Source organism: Ceratotherium simum, chromosome 3 (genome assembly GCF_057802395.1).
Source record: "Ceratotherium simum simum isolate JZ-2026a chromosome 3, ASM5780239v1, whole genome shotgun sequence".
NCBI lineage: Eukaryota > Metazoa > Chordata > Mammalia > Perissodactyla > Rhinocerotidae > Ceratotherium > Ceratotherium simum.
In genome coordinates, this window is record NC_141902.1 from 52024152 (window position 1) to 52047066 (window position 22915).

Sequence of the window (22915 nt, forward strand, 5' to 3'; positions counted from 1 at the left end):
GATTTAAAAAATAGCAAGGAATAATGGGTTTCTGAGGTTCTTTATGTATAAAGAACTTGGCCTGCATTCAGTTTTCTCATTGATATGACTAAATTGTGTCCTTTATGCAGAAAGGTAGAAAGTCTTAGAGGTAAAGGAAGGAAAGTTTTGGGAGGAGAGGATTCCCGTTTTCTTCACCTTGAGGATTCTGGAGTTTCGGCCTTCCTCTGATCTGATCAGCCTCCATTTTCTAGGCCTTGAACTGAAGATGCTACAGAGTGTTCCAGGTATAAAAATTGCAGCAAGTACAGACATGATGCTCTTTTAATTGTATCAGGGGATTATCTTAATCTTATTAGAGACAACGCAGATATTCAAGTTTTAAAACTCAAGCTTAGAAACACATTTTGAATATTGAGCTCCTTTGTATAGGATCTGGGAAAGAAGAGACAGGAGCTAACATGATTGTAAGGGCTACTAGGTGTCAGGAACTACACTGGGGACTTTCTGTTTTTACCTCATTTAATTCTTGCAACCACTCTGTCATTTAGCTGTTACCAGCCTCCTTTTATAAATAAGGAAAATGAGTTTCAGGGAAGTTGAGTAACTTGCTCAAGCCCCACCCAGTTAGTAATTGCTGAGATCGGAATTGAACCGAGATCTGTCTCCCACAAGCAGGTTTTCTCTTTTATGTCATCCAAGGGCAAGTAAACTAGTCTCCATAGCAAAGGGCCAAACTTCGTTTATTCCTACTACCATCTGTATCAAAATTACTACATTGGAAAGAAAATATAACTAAGAAAAACACTAGGCCATTCTTAGAAGTAAATATATTCTGCATATATGATCAGACTAACAATTTTATGAATGCTAATTGATGTGGTCAGTCAAGCAAATTTTTATTAGTTTCTGTTTAAGATGAAAAACTTAAAATTATCCTTGATAAGTTTAAAAATTCATAATTAGACTATCAGTTCTCCTCTTCTAGTAGAACTCATAGTACTGAAAATTGGTTTAACCCTGGTTTTGGCACCTGCCTGCCTATGTAATTTGTATTTTCATAAGAATTAGAGTAGCCTTTAGCTAAAATTACATTATAAATACTTATAAGACTTATTTTTCAGATAAACATTTTCAGTTGAAAGAAGCACAAAAACCAGTGTGAGAGTATATAGAACTGCATTTCTGTTCCATTGGGGATTTATTGCTAATTAACATGAGAGAGGGAAGTACAATTAAATTAATTCAAATTTCCAGGCTGTCTGTGGGCCCAGTAGAGTTAAATCTAACATTTATATGATGAGAAAAACATGAAGTCATTTAAGAATTCTCTGAAGATAGAATGCTAAAGACATTGAATGACAAGAACTTTAGCTTAAATCTACTTTGATTTTTTTTCCCCTTTACCAGAAATATGAGACTATATTCCAGATATGAATCCAAGAAGGCCTTTTTTTCTTGATTAAAGTAAGCACAAATACCAGTGAATTCAAACTATAGCCCCTGCCAGGAGAATATGTCATCACTGGTCAGCTTAATTAATGTTTTAGAAAGAAGTTTATTACCCTTTCCACTAGTTCATGAACATTTTGAAGAAAGGGATCAGGTGCTGTATTGTTGGATCTGAATTTTTTTAAAAGTAGGTAGCTAAGAAGTGACCCTCATTGATTTGTTCAGTATATTATCCTACCATGCAAGTTTCAAACCCAGTCCCTTAAAAATTCCAGTTTATCTCTCAGGAAAAAATAATTTGTGATTATTATAAAAATGATAAGTTACAATAAAGAGGTGGTGAAGTATGCCTGGTGATATTAAGTTTAATAAAAATGTGCTTGACTTACCAAAGAAGAAATTTTTCTCTCAATTGAAAACCAGTAATATTCAACCATGCTTGTTACACAGCAGAAGTAGTAATTGATTTTAAACCACTTTGTACTGAAAGCTGGAATTCTTTTTTCTTATTGTTAGAAAGGAAATTTTACTTTATGTCACCCCTAAACGTGTCTCTAGAAATTCTTGGGAAAAGATATTGGTCCTTTTATTTATGAAACTGTTGAAAATATAAACATATATTTATCCCTTTTACAGAAATCCAGTTGTGTTTTTAGGAGACTAATTAGGTAAAAATCTTCCATAGAGATGGCTGTATGTAACTCACTGAGTTAGTCCTTATACTTCAGACGTTTTCCTTTATGATGCCATTTGGTTTCAGTTCTTGTGGTATTTAGTGCTGGAACTATCTAAATATTTCCTCCCTTAGGCTTGGAATTACCATAAAAACTCCAGTAGTAGATTGTACTTTATGGCAAAATTTGCTATTTTTATGTAATATTAAAATAGTGAAAACATTGAGATATTTATCAAATCTGTCATTTGGTTAAGTATTCTTAGATATTGGGAAATTCTTAAATTAGACTACTGTTTCACAGATTTATTTAAATTTTTTAATATATTTTTCTTTGGGGTTATGTTTGTTTTCATTTTGATTAGAGAAGGAACAGGGAAAGTGGGAAGACCTAAAGTTCAGAAACTAAAATTTTGCCGTTTAGGTTAAAGATATGCTTTTTATCTGAGTGTATACATAAGATCAGTATTTATGATAAATAATGGATCCAAAATGATCAGAAAAATCAATGGGAAATCATTTTTAGGAAATTTCTTTAACTTCTAACACTTACCTACTACTCTTACCTGAATGAGTACAATTATTTTTAAAATTTTTTATTTACTCTTTTAAACAGCCTCTTTTCACTAAATGCTGATCCCACAAAATTCAAAAGTAGTTGGAAACTGTTGTTTCTATGTATTACTGTGTGTGGAACTTGCATAGGTTAATCAGCAATAACTAGAAAATAAATTCTTATAATAATTATCTGGTTTTTCTTTCTTAGTTTTTGAATGTTGAGCCTTAAATGTGCATGTTTTAAAAATTATTGGCCCAGAGGTTTAATTACAGATTTTAAAGATAGGTTTTGACTTGGTTGGGGTTTTCTTTTTTTCCAGTGACTTAGATTTTTTTTTTCAAGTTTTAGGTACTCAGCTAGATCTTATAAAATTTTTATTGTTTAATACAAAATATAGTTATATAAAATATCAGATAAATTAAGTGGATGTTCCTGAACATAATATCACATTTTTATTTTAAAATTATGATGGTAGGGTAAGTTAGCCAAGTGATTTTGTTCTGTTTTGTTATTTTGGTAAGTTGATAAAAATTGTGCTGAAGTTGATTTCTATTATTAGCATAAACTTTTCACATATTGGAGGTCCATGTTAGCATGTATTGAAGTGTTTAATAATGTTTACCATATTGGAACTTAAGGAGAACTGCTGTTCAAGCCATCTTGACAGAAGAGCCAACAGAATCCCAAACATATTTGTGTGTTAGAGCATGTTCAGAAAAATGGATATGCTTCTCCATCTTTCTTCTTTACAAATTAAGTGAAGGTGTTCCCAAAACGTTTGCGAGTTTAGGCTAATTTGGTTTTTGTAGGCCCTGGAATTATGAGACTCCTAGAATATTTCTCTCAGAATTATTTATGCAATCTTAAACTGCTGGGTAAGGAAAAGTGATCTAAACCTGCATTGTTCAATACAGTAACCACTACTCACATGTGGCTATTTAAATTAATTAAAATAAAATTAAAAATTCAGTTCCTCAGTTGTATTATCCACATTTCAAGTGTTTGTCTACTGTATTGTTCAGCACAGGTATAGAACATTTCCATCATCATGGAAACCTCTGTTGGACAGTGCTCATCTAAAGCATTCCTCTAATTTCTGTGGAAGGGTATCTCAATTAAGATATACAGCTATTTTCACATACTAAAAAAATTCCCAACTCATCTCCCCATGATTTGGGACATTTAAAAAATATCAACCACCACACACGCTATGAGATGCAGTTTTAGAAAGCATGGGGAATGACATCGTCTTATAACTCATCACTGGATCTGACAAGATAAAAAGAAAAACTATCTTTGGCAAAAGCTTCTCCTTCTTTGCATCTTTTCTCAATAACTATCAGAAAAATCAGTATGCCTCCCTGCCTCGTAGGGATGTTTTCAGTATTAATTACAGGAAGGATACATTGAAATCAAGAGCACAGCGCACAGCTCCAGCCTCTAGAGCTAAACAGAGACTGGTCTGCCCTGCATTTGGGCTTATCCATATGACTAAACTGAATCATCCAAGCTGGATAAAAGAAATCTGTTTTTGCTAACTTGACTCCAATTGGTTACATGAGCTAAAACATTCCAAGGATAATTGTGTAATCACTGTAAAGAGTACTTGTAAATATTCATCCTTGAAGTACTCTATCACTCTTAAAAAGTAAGTTTGCCTGGATGGGATGAGGACGTTAAAGATACTATTAATGTTGATTTGTTCTTTTCAACCAGACTTAACAGTGAAAGGAAGGTATCTGCTAGATTTTCAGTTATATTTGTTCAAGTAGGAATAAGTGTTATAGTTCTGTTCACCAGACACTCAAAAAATTTCTCTCATCGCCATTCCTGGAGGAGAAAATATAAGTGCTTGGGAAAGAAGAAAGACAGTCCCATGATAGCTACTGTGAGCCTGAAATGGAGGCTAGAATTCTAAGAAAAATTTCTAAATATCTACCACGTTTTAATAGAACATCTTAAATTACTTAATTGTACCCTTTTTCTATTTCTCTTTAAAATAGTTTGACTCTTGGTAGATTTTAATCATCTTAAAGCATACATATTCCTTTCTGATTTTAAGATTGTTGTGATACAAAATCATCCTTAAGATTTAAACGTATGATTAGATCATTAACTAGAAAAAAACTGGCATCTATGTGCAGGTGATCAGATGACATAAGCAGTCTGGTTTTAATTTGTGGCCAGTACTGATTGTAACTAAAAGAGACTTGCTCTTTTTGTGGAATTGGCTGACTATTTCCCTACATCTGGAGTTAATAAAGGCTTTGAGACCACATCAGTTGCTCTTTGCCACAAGAACTCTTTGATCTGAAAAATCAAGACTGGCACAACTGCTGCTTCATAACATTGCATCTGTGTTTTTGCAAGCTATGGTGAAGATACCAAAAGGAAAGTTATTTGGCCTGGGTTAGAAATGCTGTTAGATGGGCCTCTTCGAGAACCAGGTTTTTCAAAATTTTTTTATTATGATAAAAACTATGAACTTGTTACTAAACAAACAATAAACTTACAGTAGTTTTGAGTTTTTACCATTTTCATTTATAAGATCTATCTTTTAAAAGTCCATTTTTTTCACAGTCTGTTTATAAAGACTAACATTAACAACACCTTTCCTCCAAAATGAGCACCGTTTTCTCCATACAGCTTCAAAATTTTTACATAAGAGTAGGCAAGTCTCTTCTGCTTTGTGTGGTTTATCTTGGTCTTCGTGCTTTCTGTCCGTTGATTCACCATTATCTGATCAACATATTCTTTATTTGACAGCAGTTTGTAAATCAGTAAAGTCAGGTTTATCCCTTTATTTGCTTTTGTAATTGCAAACATTTAAAAATTTTTTAAATTATATCATGTATGGAATATAGTGAATTGAATGAGAATAAGGGTAAAGAAATATAAATTGACAAATTATGTATAAATTTAAACTGACAAATTAGGTAGATTTTTTTGTATGAAATGACATCAAAACAAGTTTTCATAATTATCAGTGAGAGGTTTACATATTGTTTCAATCTCAATAACCTGGATAGATTTAGAGAATTTTATATTACATACTTTCAGACCAGTGATAGTGTATATAGTAAATAAGTATTTGTGACAAAAAGTATGTGTTCTAATGCTGTCTTCTAAATTTTATTCTCATTTGTATTTTTCTTTTTGGCCGGGGAAGATTTGCCCTGAGCTAACATCTGTGCCAATCTTCCTCTATTTTGTATGTGGGTCACCACCACAGCGTGGGCCTGACAAGTGGTGTAGGTCCGCACCCGGGGAACCAACCCCACTGAAGTGGAGTGTGCCAAAGTTAACCACTAGGCCACGAGGCCAGCCCTCATTTGTATTTTCTTGCTATGTTTGTGGATTTACTCGATTTTTTCATTGTTTGTGATTTCAGCCTAGTTTGGGAAAATCGACATATAAAGGGGACAGAGGACATCTAGCTGTGGCTAAATTTAGACACTGAAACTTGATTAAAAGAAAAAAGTGCAAAATTCCTTTTCTGAAAACTTTTTCCTGCCTAGCAACCTATATAATACATTCCAAACATATTTGTATATGCTGAATTATTTCATTCTAACACTATCTTTATGTAATAGCTCTAAACTAGAAAAATATGTTTAATATGTATAATGAAAAAAACATCTGCCATATTTCCCTATCTAGTATCCTTCTGGATCATTCTTAGGAATGTATCTTGTCCAGACTTCTTAAGTATCACAGGTGTGTGTTTTTACCTCTGGGATGTGAAAGGTAGGAAACTAACCTGAATGCCAGTCCATTAAAAAGACACACCTGTGCTAGTATTAGCATGACTAGCAAGAGTAAAAATGGACCTTTTAACCTTTTATTTAGGATGAATTGTATATGTAAGTAGGATCACATCAGACAAAAGCTGTAAGAAACAGCAGTTGAGGACTGAATGGGGGCAGTATATAGCAGTATAACTGCTTCTATAAGAATGATAGAAAGATAATACTATTAGCCAATACTTACTGAGTGCTGACTGTGCTCAACGTTTTATATGTAATATCTCATCTCCTCTTTGTATTAACCCCCTGATGCAAGTATTGTTAGCACCATCTTACAAAATGACGAAATTGTGTCTCAGAACGTTAGATAATTTGTCAGAAGTCTTTACAGTTAGTTAATGCCTCAGAGAAAGAATAAAAGAATATAAATGATAGAATATGTAAATAAAAAATTTGGCTCTTATTTTAATCTTGGTATGTGCTTCTTCAACTTTTTTGTTGGTGCATAAAACTATATGTTCAGGGTAAAAATATCAAACTCTGTGGAGGGTCATAAAGTAGTAAACATCCTCCTTCCCGATTCTAAGTCCAGAGGTATAACCATTAAGTTACTGGTGTGTAATTCCAGAAATTTTTTATGCTTATACAAAAAATATGTGTATGATTTTTTATACATGTTCCCATAATTTTAATAAGGGTAGTTACTCTCTTCCACTTAAGTGAACACTTAGACTTTTTATTTTGGAGTGAAATTTAATGGATGTACCCTTATCAAACTACATAAAAGAAATGTTTCATACACTGCTCATAATAGGATGCCTTTTCATTCTTCCTGATTCCTGGTTTGCTTTTACGTTTACAGACCATGCATCACCTTAAATATTATTTCTTTGGTTTCCTTCTTGGTTTCAGTAGTCATCATGAGAATGGATTGATCATGTTTTGATTTAGTTTTCCAGAGAAATGACATTGTTGACCATTTGCCAATTCAAAATGTTCATACTTTGCTTATCTGAAGCACAAGTTTACCAAAGGAAATTAATATTGCTCCAACAAATTAAATGAGATTTTTCTTAAAGCTGTGCCAGACTTCAAAGTTTACTTAAAATTACAGAATTAAAACCCCTTGCCAGAATTTGGTTTTAATTTTGCTAAGGAAGTTTCTGAACAACTGTGTTGTGACTTTCATGGTTATCTTTTAATAGTAAAAGATAGTAACATTTAATCTAACTTATTTTGATCTTGATAAATCTTGTAACAGTGAAAAGAATAAATTTTAGGAACCCAAATTTTATTTTATGCTACATTCAAAAGACATTTGTTTCCACCATTACATTTTGAATCATGAGCCTACATGGATTTGTGTTTTGTAAGCAGAGTCAACATTTATGACTTTACTCAACCAGCTGGTGTAATTATCACACAAAGATGCATTTTAGGGATATTTAGAGTAGTATTTTTCTCTAGTAATCAGCTAAAAACAAACATCTAGATAGTAACCAAGTTAGACATTATTTATGTGGATTTAGGCAGTTTCTTTGGATTTGTGGTAGGTCTTTATAGATATTACATAGATGTTTTTAGACTCTTTATGAAATGTGGAACTCGTTTTACATAAGTGATATAATAGTCATTTACATTTTAATTAAATTTCCTGTTTAATTGTAAGGTATATGCACCATCCCCAAATTCAGATGATTTCAACCGTGAATCTCCTAGTTATCCATCTCCCAAGCCACCAACCAGTATGTTTGCTAGCACTTTCTTTATGCAAGGTAAGTACTGCCAAATAGTTGTCAAATACTATAGCAGTTATCTATTGTATATTAGCTAATATTTTAAAGTTGTGAGAAAAGAGAATACTTATATAGGAATTCAGACATTATTTATGTATTTTTGGCTGAGGTAAATTAAAATTTAGTTTTAAAGTTTTCTGGTGCTATTTATTGCTGACTGCAACGTAGTTGGATTATCCACAAACCATTGGAGTGCCCATCTAGAATTGATTGAATTTATAAAGAACTTCAATTGGGAAAAATGAGTGGAGCTGCTCTTTCTCGTTTTAGAATTTAAATGTATGAAAGCCATTAACAACACTGGTTTCTTGTTTAAATTACAGATTCATATCATCTCTAGAATTACCAATATAAATAAAGTGAATATCATAGAGCAGAATAAGACTTGTTAACAGAGAAAAAGGGTTGCATTTTCTTTAATTCATGTCTAGCAAATCATTTTTATTTGGTCTCCTGTGGTTTTGAACTATAGGAAGGATATACTATGGGAGCAATAAATATATTTAATGTAATTTATATTTAACATAAATGGTACCTTGACTTTACATTGGTGTGTGAAGTCATTGCTAACATTTCATTTGAAGGCCAACTATAATATAGTCATTATCAATTACTAAGGTTTACTATTAGAGAAACTTCTTTAGTCCACGGTTTCAGAATGTTTGGTATAATGTACATTGCTTATTATAGATTAAGAACTTTTTTGGTATATTTATGGGTATACCACTTAACTAAAAATTAAACCCAACCTATCCCCAGATTTGGAATTTTATTATCTTCCTTGATATGAATTTAGATCATCTGAGGATTTTTATAATGACCTATCTACTACAGTTTGGATTACTTTTTTTCTGTCTGACTGTAAAGCTTTATTCCTTCTTTTAAAATAGTAATTATACAGTTTGGAAGGAAGAAAACCAGATAGAAGACTAAGTTAGAAAGGGAGGGAAAAAATATCTGGAGGGTACCCTTTGAAAAGCATCATCAAAATAAAAGAAAAAATACTAGCTAAGGAAAATTTTATATTTCTCTTTTTGTCTTAGATGGGACCCACAATTCTTCTGACCTTTGGAGTTCATCAAATGGGATGAGCCAGCCTGGTTTTGGTGGAATTCTGGGGACCTCCACTTCTCACATGTCTCAATCCAGTAGTTATGGCAGCCTTCATTCACATGACCGCTTGGTAGGCTGTAACACATGACTAGGGTGCAGCAACACTTTGTCCTCACTTGTGTTACTTTTTGGATTACAAGTTTAAGATTTGATTCTGCCAAAACTTCTGAAATTTGAAATATTTCTGGGCTTACTGCATTTAGCTTGCCTTTTTACAAGGTAAATGATAATAGTAGCACTCTTCAGCTGCTAATTAGTGGTGTTCTTTTTGGTCTGTTACAACAGTTGTCCAGTTATATGTGCATATTATTCAGAAAACATATTTAATAGATCATCTCTCTTTCCTACTTTCTCCAGAGTTATCCTCCACACTCAGTTTCACCAACAGACATAAACACAAGTCTTCCACCAATGTCCAGCTTCCATCGCGGCAGTACCAGCAGTTCGCCTTATGTTGCTGCCTCACACACTCCTCCCATCAATGGATCAGATAGCATTCTAGGTGAGCTTTTTAGGTTGGCAAAACTCCCTAAAACCTAATTTGAGAATTTTCAGTGAACCCCATATCTTTCAATATATTTTTAGTATTGAGTTTAAAAGTGAAAGAAAGGAAGAAAAGAGACTTTTTGATTTTCGTTAATGTAGAAACTGGTAAGGAACCCAGCTTTACCTTAGCTTATTAAGTACAACACATGTAGAATATTTGCTGGTTTCTTGTGACATGTGAGATAACAATAGAGAACATTCTTGAAATAATGGCAGAGTGCTAAAAAAGCATGCCTGCCTGCTAAAATTCTTGATTTGTTTTCCTACTTGAAATATTCAGGAACCAGAGGGAATGCTGCTGGAAGCTCACAGACAGGTGATGCACTTGGAAAGGCTTTGGCATCTGTAAGTATTGATTTTACATATTTTGCTGAATGAATTTCACACTGCTGAATGCAGTGATTAGATTTTGTGGGCAATAGTATCGTAGTTAAAGGGTGTAGTTATAATAGAATCAACTTCATTACTCATTTAGGGCTATTCTTGGTTTGTATTGATTTGTGCTGCCCTTAAAATAGCTCATGAGAACACCTTCCCACCCCATTCCCACAAGAGCTATCCTTCTGACTTCAATTTAAATATCTGTCTTTGTCTTAACAGAACAGATGTGGGTAGAAGGAAGAGAAATTTGGGCATTTTTAAATCTAAAGCACAAATTACTGAGATTACTAGTTAAACCTGTTAGTTTTAAATACATACTTAATGAGTTGCCCATTAAAATAAGTCAAGTGGAACCAAGAAAGGCAACTCAGTTATTCTTCTGATCCAGAGAAGGAAGTGCCTTTATAAGGAATTTTTCCAAGACGGAAAGTATTTTACATATTTTTTTAAAAGGAAAAAATAATCAGCTGCCAACTGATTCATTCAAGGAGAAGGAAATGAGAGCCTTCCTCCAAAAAAGCCAGATTGATTGAAGACCTCATGCTAAGATGAGTAAAACTGATTTGAAGGAATCCCATAGTATTTTCTTGAGTAGCTGGTTTACATCACATCAGGACATTAATGACAAAGCAGTGATTTGCTTTAATAAAAGCAGTGATCATATTTTAATATCTGATCCTTAAAATGTTAAACTAAAATCCCTTCTTTTTGAGTTTTTTTGGGAGAGCATTTACCAGTAATCCACAAAGATTCTAAATCTAATTATTTAAAAGAGGCACTTCTGCTTTGTACATTCTGAAGTTTCTCCTTAGGCTTTTTCTTTCTTTCTTTTTTCCTGCTGAGTGTTATGCCTCTCAGAATTCCCACAGAGTTGTCTTACATTTTCTATAAAGTGAAGTTAACTCTGTCAAACACATTTGCTGCTGTTCATGAGGGAGGCAGACCACTTAATGTGTGAGTAGTAGGAAGCAACTGTTGAATATTTAGGGAGATAAACCTCTTTGTGTATGGTTTCTCTGAATAAACCTTTCTCTGCAGCCAACTACAAGTTTCTTAAGAAATAAGCCAAGTCAAATTCATCTACCACAGAGTAGAGCCCCACACAAAATAGAGCTCAGTAAATGTGGAATTCAGTCTTGCAACATCTGACAAAAATAATGATGATAATAAAAAAACCCACAAAAATATCAGCTATAATTTGAATGTTTCCTAGGTGCTAGGCACTATACTAAGCATTTACATGCTTTGTTTCATTTAATCCTCAAGAAAACCCTTTGAGGTTGGCATTATTATCCCTACATTACAGATGAGGAACTTAGGTTTAAAAGGTTAAGTAACTTCAGCTCAGAAAGATTAAGTCGCATGCCCTAGGGATCACCAAGCTAGGAAGGGTAAAGCTCGTATATATTAGATGAGAACTCTGATCTGACAAGCTTCACTACTCTGTACTTCCAGAAAGAACAATGCTGCAGTGACTGTTGTTTTATAGGGTGTTGATGAGGATTAAAGGGAGTTGTCCCACTTTTCTGGACTCATTCCTGTCTGATGAAAACTACCTACTTCAGAAGAGAATTATTCTATAATATTAAATCTGAGTGCCTCCTAGGTATTTGATTGGCTTGCCATATTTCTTCTGCTGATTCTGAAAGAATCCAGTAGCAGATATTTCACGTGGAGGAAGACAAATAACATTTGAGCTTTCGATACTAGGCAGCTTTTAAAAATATAACCTGCGTTTTCAGGGGCTTTTTTCTCAAAAGTTTTTTGTTTATTGTATTTAAGGAAAATTTCTATAAGGGAACCTTGGAAGATAGGCAGGCAAGAATTTGTGATGTTCTCAGTGGTCCTTCAAGCTCTTTTTCAGTTACCCTTCAAGTCCATGATTATTTTCCCATATTATGACCAGCATACTAGCCAAACCAGTTGACATTTGGAAAAGAAAATCCGAATTCACTGTGAGTGGAAGCCAGGGAAGAATGTTTAATGTAGTTAGTGGGTGGGCTTTGGTTGTCATGGAAACTCAGCTCTGTCATCCTATGTTGTTACTAGGCAGGAGCAGCCAGGTCATTTCATAAATCATTTCTGTCATAGCTGACGGTGATGCATTCCATCTGCTCCATCACTGCATGCCATAGTCTGCACACTTCAAATCCCTTTCTTCAATCCATCTGCTGCTCCCCTCCCCACTGGACACCTTCTGCAAATACATTCTTTCTCTGACTCCCATTACAGACTCACATTCACTTTAGCGCTCTCAGAATGTCTGAAAAACAAAAACATTACATTGGGGATAGGAAGGATTAGAAGAAATGAGGAGAAGGAATGTTATGAGGATTACATTTGAGAGTCTGACATGCATATCAGAATTTTATGTTAGGTACTACAGATCTTTGGAAATGGTGACCATGAATATTTTGAAAATTTAAGTTCTTTAGAATGTGTGACATTTTTAATCTAGCATCTACTTTTAGACGGAGAAACACCACCATGCTGTTGTCCGAGTTATTTGTAGCTCCTCTAATGTCTGATACATGTCTTAGAAGGTCTTTCATGTGTGAAACATCAGAGGGTACAACCTTTGTTCTTCAGTTTAGGTATTAAAGAGCACACAGAATACTGTGTGATTAAACATGTAAGGCTAGATAATACATTTGCAAAGGTTCCTTTATTTTAGATTTAAGCCTGGATAATTGTGGTCTTAATCTCAGGATAGCTAGAAAGAGAATTATACATGAAAGTATTTACACAAAGTTCCCAAAGCCCTATGGATTATGCATTAGTTTAGATAATAAACTAGGGTAAGATAGAAGGAAGGGAAAATCTGGGTATTCGTGCCATTTCTAATGTGTTTCCCTGAACATTTGCCAGACAATAACCCTTTAAGATTGTGCCCATGGAGAGTTATGTAGAGGAAGAAACATCTGGTTTATTTCAGTGCCTAATACCATATCAAAACACTTGGTCTTTAATTTAGAGGAGATCAAACAAGAGGACTGTTTAACTTTGTTGATTATATCAGACTTCTTTGTGATAATTTATGTTTTGGTTTCTACCTCAGAGCAAAGGAAAGAGAGAGAGAGAGTGTGTGTGTAGGGGTGGGTGTGTGTTTTAATCTGGATAGTTAAAGGGTCAGTAGTCTCTAACAAAAGCAAAGAAAATTCAGGGAAGTTGACGTTTAAAAGTAATTCATGAAATAAGTTGCTTTGTTCCTTAGACTCAATAACATTAGCATAATAAAGATTAACTGAAATGTGCACTGTAGGGTTTAAAAAATTGGGCTCACAGTTCCAGTGTTGGGGTTGGGAGCTCTCCATTGTTTCTTTTTTGTCTGAGGCTCTTTTCATTAGCCTCTGGCTTATTGGCACCCTGCTGATTGGAATGGACCATGACTGATAGGAGGAGGAGCCTCATTTGTTGCAGTAAAATGAGGCATATTACCGTTTAAGCCTGGCAGAAGGTGTTGGGAGTTATTCATCATTGGTCATTTAACAGTACGAGGACCATGGCCTGCATGCAGAATGAGTTCTTACTTTGTGTTTATGCTCTAGATTCTAAATCACTCCTATCCCCGTTTTTTAAGTGACTAACTTTTTATTTTCTTTCATACATCAACGTAGGAGTGCTTTAAGGTCAGAAAGTACAAAAAGTAATGTATTCCTGATTTAGAATGCTCTTTGTCAAATAAGCCTTATGTTTAGAATTTCTTAAAGTAGCACAACAATTTCTGTAGAATAAGTATAATTTGCATGTGATTTAGTAATAGAATAAACATGAGGAGGTGAAATTTAATGAAATGATCTGTGATCTAAAAAGCTGTATTCTGTTTTTTTAATGTTGTCTTGCTCCTCCTCTCCCCACATAAACATTCTTTTTATGAAAGTAAAAGGAACAAGAAAAATATCCTGTAATTTGCCAGGCTATATGTCAGTTGAGGAAACGTATTAATAACAATTCTGTCTGTCATCACTTTAATTAAGGGCAAAGTAGAACCAGGGAATGTGATGGATGCATGGAGAAAATGGCTTTCATTATGGAGCAGCAAGTGGAGAAGCTGCTTTTGAAAAAACACCAGAAATTATATGTTTTTATACTTCATACATTTTTGGTACTGCTTCTCCTGTTTTCAAAGTGATTTTTAAAAGCTCACACCTATTTTATATATAGCATGAGAGCATTTTGCTAAGTCATAGCAAGGTGTAGTGATAGATAACTGGAAAGTATAACCTCTCCCTTCTTTGAGATTAAAGAAGTTCTCACCAGTTCTTGACATGCTTAGGGGTTGTTTAACTGTAATGACAGAGTTATCAGAAAAAATAAGGGTTGATAGTCTACTTAGACCCTCAAAAGCCCATACCTCCCTAACAACATGATATGGGCAGCAACACTATTCTCAGAAATAGTGGAACCGAACCATATGGTTGTTCTTCAAGCTTATACTATAAAACTGATGTGTAAATGAATTCATCTTTATAATAAAATCTTTTTCCCCACTTTGGTATTTCTGTTACTGAACCCCATAACATAAATACTAAGATAAGTACTACCATTTACTGCATTCTGCTTTTTATGAAAAAGTATTGTAGCAAATTTCAAGTGCAATTTAATTGCTCACATTTTAAAATATTGAGCACCTACTCGTACAAGACAGTGACAGACAATGATGGATTCAGTGTTAAATGATGTAAGTCCCTGCCTTCAGAGATCTTCCAGTCAAGGAGAGAAGATAAGACGGTAATACAAAAAATGATAATGTAGAGCATAGTGTGAAGTAAAAGACCAAAGAGAAGTACAGATTATTCTAAGAGTATAAGGGAGGTGGAAATGAGTGTAAATGGGGAGGTCACGTTTGAGCTGAACTTTGATGTGGTGTAGAATTCTGTCAGGGAGAAGTTAAGATACAGGCATTTTGAAAGGACAAGCTATGTTCAGAAAATGAAAAAAACATTTTGGATAATAGGGTACATAATGTTGTAAGTAGGTTATAAGGTAGAAAGATACTATTGTGATCAGATCATGAAAGACGTCACATGTCATTCTGTTTTATTTAGTAGGCAACAGGAAGCACTGATGGGATTTGACTGCTCAAACTGGTTGAGGACAATAGCTCAGGCAATTATGTGTGGGATGAAAGGAGCAGGGAGTAACTAGAAATGTAAAGACTTAAATAGTTGAGCCAAAGTTTTAGTAAAGGTTTAAAGTCTTGTCTTGGCAGTGAGAATGATGTGTGCCTATCACAGAAACATAATAGAGAATTGTGGGTGTTGTGTCTTTGGTGGGAAGGGTGAGGGACAGAGGAAAGGAGAGGGGAGAGAGAGTGGTTTTGGTGACCATGAGAATGGTGGTGCTGAGATAGAGGAAATAGAAGAGTAGAGATGGGAAGAGTAGGAAGCTTGGGCCAGTGATGTAAAGTTTGGGTTTGGACATACTGAGCTTGAGACGAAAGAAGAGTATGCCCAGATGGAGAAGTCCAGCAACCAGTATGAGGATAGAGATGTCAACTTAGGAGGCATTCACAGGATGTCATAGTTGATCCTTTATGAAGTATGGTATTACCAAAGAGATAAAACACAGATAAAGAGAAAACTGAGACTAGAGCTCTAGGGAAACCTACATTAAGGGAACTAAGAGTAAAACAGAGATGGAGCCTAGGTAAATACATCCAGGGATTTAAAAGAAATACTCAAATGGTAACTTCTCACAAAGATGATATTCATTCATTCTTTCAACAAGTATATGTTTACTAGCACTGCTGTAGAATCTGAAGCTACTGCAGATTCTGTGTAATTCAGATTTTTGTCTGAATAAGACAAAGTTCTTGCTCTTCTGGAACATACATTTTACTAGGGGAAAGGGTAAAAGACAGATAATAAACAAGTAAACAAATTTAGACAATTAGGGATTAATGTAAGCAGTATGAAGAAAACAAAGGCTGGAGGGTGTGACAGAGAGGGAATGCTATTTCATGCTGTTAATCCTTACAAGAAAATCAAAAATCAGCGAGTTGGTCTAGTTTATGATAATCAGAGTTTTGCATAGAGCTGAAACTTTGTTCATTCCTCATCCACCCACCATCAATGTTATCAACACTTCCCTCACCACTTATTGTAGTCAAGACATATTTCATAAAAGTTAGCATCAGTTGTTCATAAAAGGTTTAATTATTTGAATCTTAAACATGAGAAATAGTGATTTACAAGAGTAAAGGGATATGTTGAGATATGTTTTTGCTGAAGTTTGGTGACGTTACTTAATTTACTTATATGATTGAAATAAATCACTATATGTATACAGACCACTAGGAACCAAAATGTGACCTTTAGCTAATTTTCACTTGTCCCTGAATTTTTTAAATGGTTAACAGCTTTAAGACCAACAATATTGATCTTGTAACATACTACCTCCCTATTACTAAGTCCTCCCATAAAGTCTTTTGAAGTCTTCTTGTTAGCTTTGCTTTTCCAAAATGGCTTTCTAACTTGAATGTACAATTTCTAGATCGGGCCATTTGGAGGCAGTTCATGTTTAAAGGCATTTACAATTACAATTTAGTAACATCATACAAATTGGTGTATTTTATTTGAGGTAGATATAGCCGTTTGTAGTCAAAGGGGAATAGACTTTCTGGCTGCTTGCAGTTGAATTAGTGCTATCTTCTTTTTAAAAAATGAAAGCTGTTAACGTTTGATGATTATGACTTGTGAAATTTTGTTTTACATGAGTTTGTCCCAATGTCTGGCTTTTTGGCATATTATGCTGTCTTTAAAACCGATGCTGAGACCCCTTATATGCCATAATTTGGGACTCTTTAAATTCGTTAGAGCTCTAAGCTTACCCAGAGCAAGATTATTTCTATTGGATGACTCTTTGCATCCAAAAGTAGTTTTCCTTTTTAAAATATTTGACCACAGTTCATGCACATAAGTTCATTTGTCTGCTCTAAGTTAAGTGCTGAGATGTGAAGATGATTTATTATGCCCATTATAGGAATAGGATTTTCCTAGAGAAGGCCTATTAAGGATTAAGGAGACTTTTTAAAATATTTAATAGTTAAATAGGTAAACAGGAATGAATCTCTGTCACTATTTTTTTTTTTAGCAATATGTAATAAAGTATTGCAACAAAACTTTTAGCCAAAATACCAAAATTTATGTATGTTATTCTCTTTAACGTAGACCCCTTAGGGAAGATCAAGTCCACAAGTCATTTTGGGAACATTTTTTGAAGGACTCAGGGTTTGCTTGTTTGTTTTTTACTTTCCTCAAGGGTGGCAAAATATCCTTTGAGAGCAAGTTTGACAACACTCACACATCATTTGGAGCTAGATTTGGCAAAAATGTAGTTGATCAAACAGAGAACTTTTTAAATGAGAAATAAGGGGTAACTATTTAAAAAAATTATTTTCTGTGTCTGGCTTTTAAAACTTTTTAAGGACTGCTCTCTTCAAAAAATAAGTTAATAGTTTCCTGAGATAATTATTTTTAATGGATATCACGTTTTTTAGATGGTATGTTCTAGAAAGATTGCTCATCAGATTTGTTAACTTTATAGTCACTTCTGTTTTTTGTTCTAACAGAAACTTAAATTATTTTCATCTAGGATAATAAAGAAATAGATATGATCTATTTTATTCTTCTCATATTAGAATATATATAATAATGTTTAATCCTAGTTTTAAAACTGAGTCTTCTGGGCCGGCCCCGTGGCTTGGCGGTTAAGTGCGCGCGCTCCGCTAATGGCGGCCCGGGTTTGGATCCCGGGCGCACACCGGTGCACCGCGTCTCTGGCCAGGCTGAGGCCACGTCCCACATACAGCAACTAGAAGGATGTGCAGCTATGACATACAACTATTTACTGGGGCTTTGGGGGGAAAATAAATAAATAAAATTAAAAAAAAATAAAACTGAGTCTTCTGTGTATACACACACACACACACACACACACCCCTTTATGTAATGGAATATTACATAATATTATAGTCTCTATGTAATGGAATAGTCCTAAAATTGATTAAATAGTTTTTCACTCTGAGTCTTAGGGGTGGCAACTTGGATTATAAAAATATCTCCATGCGAATGGATTTATATTTTTGCTGTTGTCACATATTTATATATGTACACCTTTTGTTTTCTGGTTAGATTTATTCTCCTGACCATACCAGCAGTAGTTTTCCATCAAATCCATCAACACCAGTTGGATCACCCTCACCTCTCACAGGTAGGCTTTTGTTTTATCTAACTATTTAATAACGTGTTTGTGGCTACTTGGAAATATTTGAAGTTTGTTTTTCAATAAAATCCAGTAAAAATTCATGATAAAAATCATTTAGATTTTGAGAAAGCATGTAAACAGAGCCTTCCTCTTGAGTTCATTTTGGTGATTATTGAAATATTTGCTAGTTTTTAATTATTTGTTCATATCTTCTCTGATTCTTAAAATAATTTGTGATAATTTATAAGAATAATTGTTATAACAGGAAAAAGATAAGGCTGAGCAGTTAGGATAAAGGTAAAATATAGAGAAGGAGATGAATCAAAATTTTTGATAAGATAGCATAGAAAATAAAACCTATTTAGAAGTACATATAACTTCTTTATTCTCTGCATTTTCCATGTACCAGTGTAAGACTCAAAGGTGAATAACTGTTTCTGCTAGATAGTTTGTCTTTATTTTTAGGTCCACTAAGTTATTATTTCATATATATGTAAATTCTTGGGGATAATGTAGTTTTTTTGCTAAGGAAGAGAACTTGCTATGAATGTGGATGAATATTGTTAGTGGAGTTAAATAAGTGATTCAAATTGCTTTACTTTTTCCTGTTTTTTCACGTTAGCTTTAACAAGTTCCAGATACTATCCTACAGTACAAATTTGTTGAGATACAATTGTTATTATTGTAAATAGGAATTTTTTATATTTATTAGGGATAAATAAAATTACAGGAAAATGCTTAGTGTCTGTAGGCTATTGTTTTAAAACTTGAACTATGTTTTTCTGAGCAGTGTTTGGAGAAGAACCATGCTGACTAAGAAATAGTAGTTCTGAGGAAAAGACATTAGGCAGCTGAGTAAAAATTGCCATATTCTTCCAACAGTTGACCTCAGAAATGATTCTCTTTTCCTGATCAAGCCATTAGTTAAGTCCATGTGGGTTTGTTGTTGTTGTTAAGCCTTTTTGCATTGTTCAAGGTTGCTGAAAATAAGGGCTCTAGTATATCAGGGCTCTGGCCGTCACCTGTGCTTTGTGTCTTAGCCTTGTGACTCTGCTAAGAAGCATTCCAGTGTGGAGATGATGAACTGCTGGCAGCTGCTTTCAGCTATTAGTGGGTTCTGCCACTTTCTCAGACACTGTGGCTTCAGCTGTCTAGTAAAAGTTGAGCAGCTGTTCCCCACATAGACAGGACTATGAAAGACCCATTGACTTAAAGTTGTTGTTTAACAGAGAGCTGAAATTACAGGAAGAATGATGTAACTTTAACCCTATGCACCCTCTTGGCACAGTTTTACTGAAATTATCAGTGTCATTTTGCCACAACTTACTTCAGTTTCTCATCTGTGGTATCTCTATCAGCCCTTGCTATGTGTTCCCACTGCCTCTCCTCCTCTGCCCAGTAAGATAGCTATAAAAGTGTTCTTTGGTTTTCATTAACACTGGGTGAGAAGGCAGACAGCAGAGGAGCTCAGCATCTATGAAGGGACATCAGTAAAGTAGAGAATCAGAGACTTAGACATTTTTCAAAAAATAATGGTCCAAAGTAAAATCTCAAGTTTCCTCCTCCATCTTTATTTGGTGTTTAATGGGTGATAGCCTCTTTTCCCCTTTAACTCAGCTGATTAATGAAAACCTGTGGCCTGTTGAATTGTGTAATGAAGGTGTTAATAGACTTCTTTTTCAATTCCACAGTCATAAAGAAAAATACTTTCATATACTCCCACTGAAATGGCAAATCAAAGACTGATTTTACACAGGTGCATCTCTCTCCCATCTCCTGTACCTAGTGTTTTCTTATTGTCACATACACACGCACCCCAAATTGGCAGAGCAGAGATGGAAAGGGAGGAGGAAAAAAAGAAAGCACTATGTGATAAAGTATTCACAGCTGAAGGAAAAAGAGCAAACCAGAGCTCCTATATAGTATGTGGAAATTATTTTGTACCTTGTTTGGCAGTGGCCTATATATCTAGAGTAAAAAATCCTACCCACTGTGTACTCTCTACACTTAGCCCATTCTTTATGCCTGAGAGTCAGTCAGACTGGGCACAGACCTTGTGAGGATAGATACACAGGTACAGAGTCACATAGGGAGCTTCTAAGGCAATCATCATTCCTATTTAAATCCCACTTATTTTCCTTGGAAACTTTTCATGCCAAGCACATACATTTCTACCTAGAGAATGCTTAGGAGGAAGTTTCTGAGATGATGATATTGTATCAGTTAGGATGCTTTAGGCTGAAAGGAAGAGAGACTTTTGTCTTGACTGGCTTAAATAATAAGAGGATTGGTTACCTTGTATGACAAAAAGCCCATGGCAGGGCAAGTTCCTGGATCATATGTCAGGGCTCTTGCTCTGCTTCTTTGCAATTCTTCCTCAGGCTCATGGCAAGACCGTAGTTCGAGGTACCACATGTGGACATAACAATGTCTAATAGAAGAAAAAGGACCATCCCAAAGATGGGATGGTCTTTCCCAAAGACCTTCTTTGGGGGGGTCTTTCCCATCTTTCCTCAAAGATGAAGAAAAAGGACAATCCCAAAAGGGGATTACAAGCCAGAAGCTTCTTCAACAAATTTCCTCTCGTGACTCATCAGCCAGCACTGGGCCTAACACAGTGCTCAGAACAGAAATGGGACCACCGTGTTTATCTTAGACATTAGGATTTAGCCCAAGAGCTAAGAATAGAATTACTGTTTCCTGGTTCACACTAGGAGAGGATAGACAGCCCCCTGCCCCCAACAACAACAAAATCAGGGCTCTGGTATAAAGGTAAAAGAGAAGAATGGCTGTGTCTATTAGAGTTGTCATTTGCGAAAAGATATAAGTATTTGAATTAAGAGAATGTGTTTACTAAGGGAACTTGGAAAGCAGACAAGTAAAACCATGTTTTGCCTTTCTTTACCTCCTTCTGAAATATAAATGAATAAAAGTTTAATAATTGCAGTACTCAGTGACAATCTTCAGAACATCCATAATAAAAATAGGGAGGAAGAGAGGAAAGACAGGAGTCCTCAGTTTTGGCTAATCAATGAAATATTTGTTTTTATCATCTGTCAGTGTGCCTGGTGTTAAAGCAGTTACCTGACTTCAGCAAGTTTTCAGTTTAGTTGAAAAACTAAGAGATAAATACATGAAAATGGAACCATTAAAACTCACTCTAGGGCCGGCCCGGTGGCGCAAGCGGTTAAGTGAACGTGCTCCGCTGCGGCGGCCGGGGTTCGCAGGGTCAGATCCCGGGTGCGCACCGACGCACTGCTTGTCAAGCCGTGCTGTGGTGCGTCCCATATAAAGTGGAGGAAGATCGGCATGGATGTTAGCCCAGGGCCAGTGTTCCTCAGCAAAGAAAGGAGGATTGGCAGATATTAGTTCAGGGCCGATCTTCCTCACAAGAAAAAAAAATTTTCACTCTAAACTAGAGTACTCTGGATAGACTTTATGAAGAGAGTAGGATTTTAAGAGGAGAGAGAGCTCTCTGGGTATAACAAAGATCCAGGTGTAAGAAAGTGTGTGACCTGTTCATCCAGAGGCATTGAGATGACTAATTATGAACTCTTCACATATGGAAGTGTGAAGCACTGAGATGGAGAAGTTGGCTGGGGCCAGACTGTGGAAAGCAAAGCACTCAGTGCTACATTAAGGAGTAACCAAACTGTGCCGTGCATGGGGGATCTCATGAAAGTTTGAGATTACAAAGGAAACAACTAACAAAACGAGAATTTCTCTCAGCCACATAAAATGTTGTTATCTATTCCCTAAATTTACTAACCAGTTTTATTAGGTGAAGGACTTACGAAGTCCCACTCAGAGTGAGAGCAGATCAGAAACACTGGATGAATTTTAGATTTAGTGATTAAAAAAAAGCCTGTCTGGATTTTCTAACCAAATAATTCGATTCTCTTATCCTAATCACCCAGTTAGCTTGTTTTCTGGAAGTGGTCTTATTGACCATTTTATTATCAAGTATGTTTATTATAATCCTTCTTGAATAAGAGCTAGCTTTTTGGGGTGGTCACTAAAAAGCTCAGGGTAGGGGCCCACCCGGTGGCGCAAGTGGTTAAGTGCGCGCGTACCCACGCACTGCTTGGCAAGCCATGCTGTGGCAGCGTCCCATATAAAGTGGAGGAAGATGGGCATGGGTGTTAGCCCAGGGCCAGTCTTCCTCAGCAAAAAGAGGAGAATTGGCAGATGTTAGCACAGGGCTGATCTTCCTCACAAAAGGAAAAGAAAAAAGCTCAGGGCAATTACAGAAATTGTTACCTACATAAATAGTTGAAAGCTTATGCTTATCTAATAGAAATATAAGCCCAAAACCTCTATATATGTCTACATCAGGTATCAGGTGACAGGGAGAGAAAGGGAGAGATATTTGTATTCTCTAGGAAACCTCTGAAGTTTCCAGCCTTTGCACTTTTGTTTTTCCATATTTGTGTAATAGTGCTATAGCTGATGACTACAAGCT

The 22915-nt window shown here is 35.2% G+C and overlaps 1 protein-coding gene across 19 annotated transcripts in view; it reads left to right on the plus strand.

Annotated features, from left to right (window-relative positions):
• TCF12 (transcription factor 12) overlaps nt 1-22915 on the plus strand; it is a 373333-nt gene that overhangs the window by 315447 nt on the left and 34971 nt on the right. For 18 of the 19 annotated variants that reach the window (XM_087427661.1, XM_087427651.1, XM_087427653.1 and 15 more), the window contains 5 exons: nt 8079-8184; nt 9249-9388; nt 9676-9820; nt 10145-10209; nt 18381-18459. In XM_087427661.1, coding sequence (XP_087283787.1) covers nt 8079-8184; nt 9249-9388; nt 9676-9820; nt 10145-10209; nt 18381-18459 — 535 coding nt within the window. Of the gene's footprint in view, nt 1-110; nt 267-8078; nt 8185-9248; nt 9389-9675; nt 9821-10144; nt 10210-18380; nt 18460-22915 lie in introns of all 19 variants that reach the window. The other variant, XM_087427722.1, reaches the window with a different exon arrangement.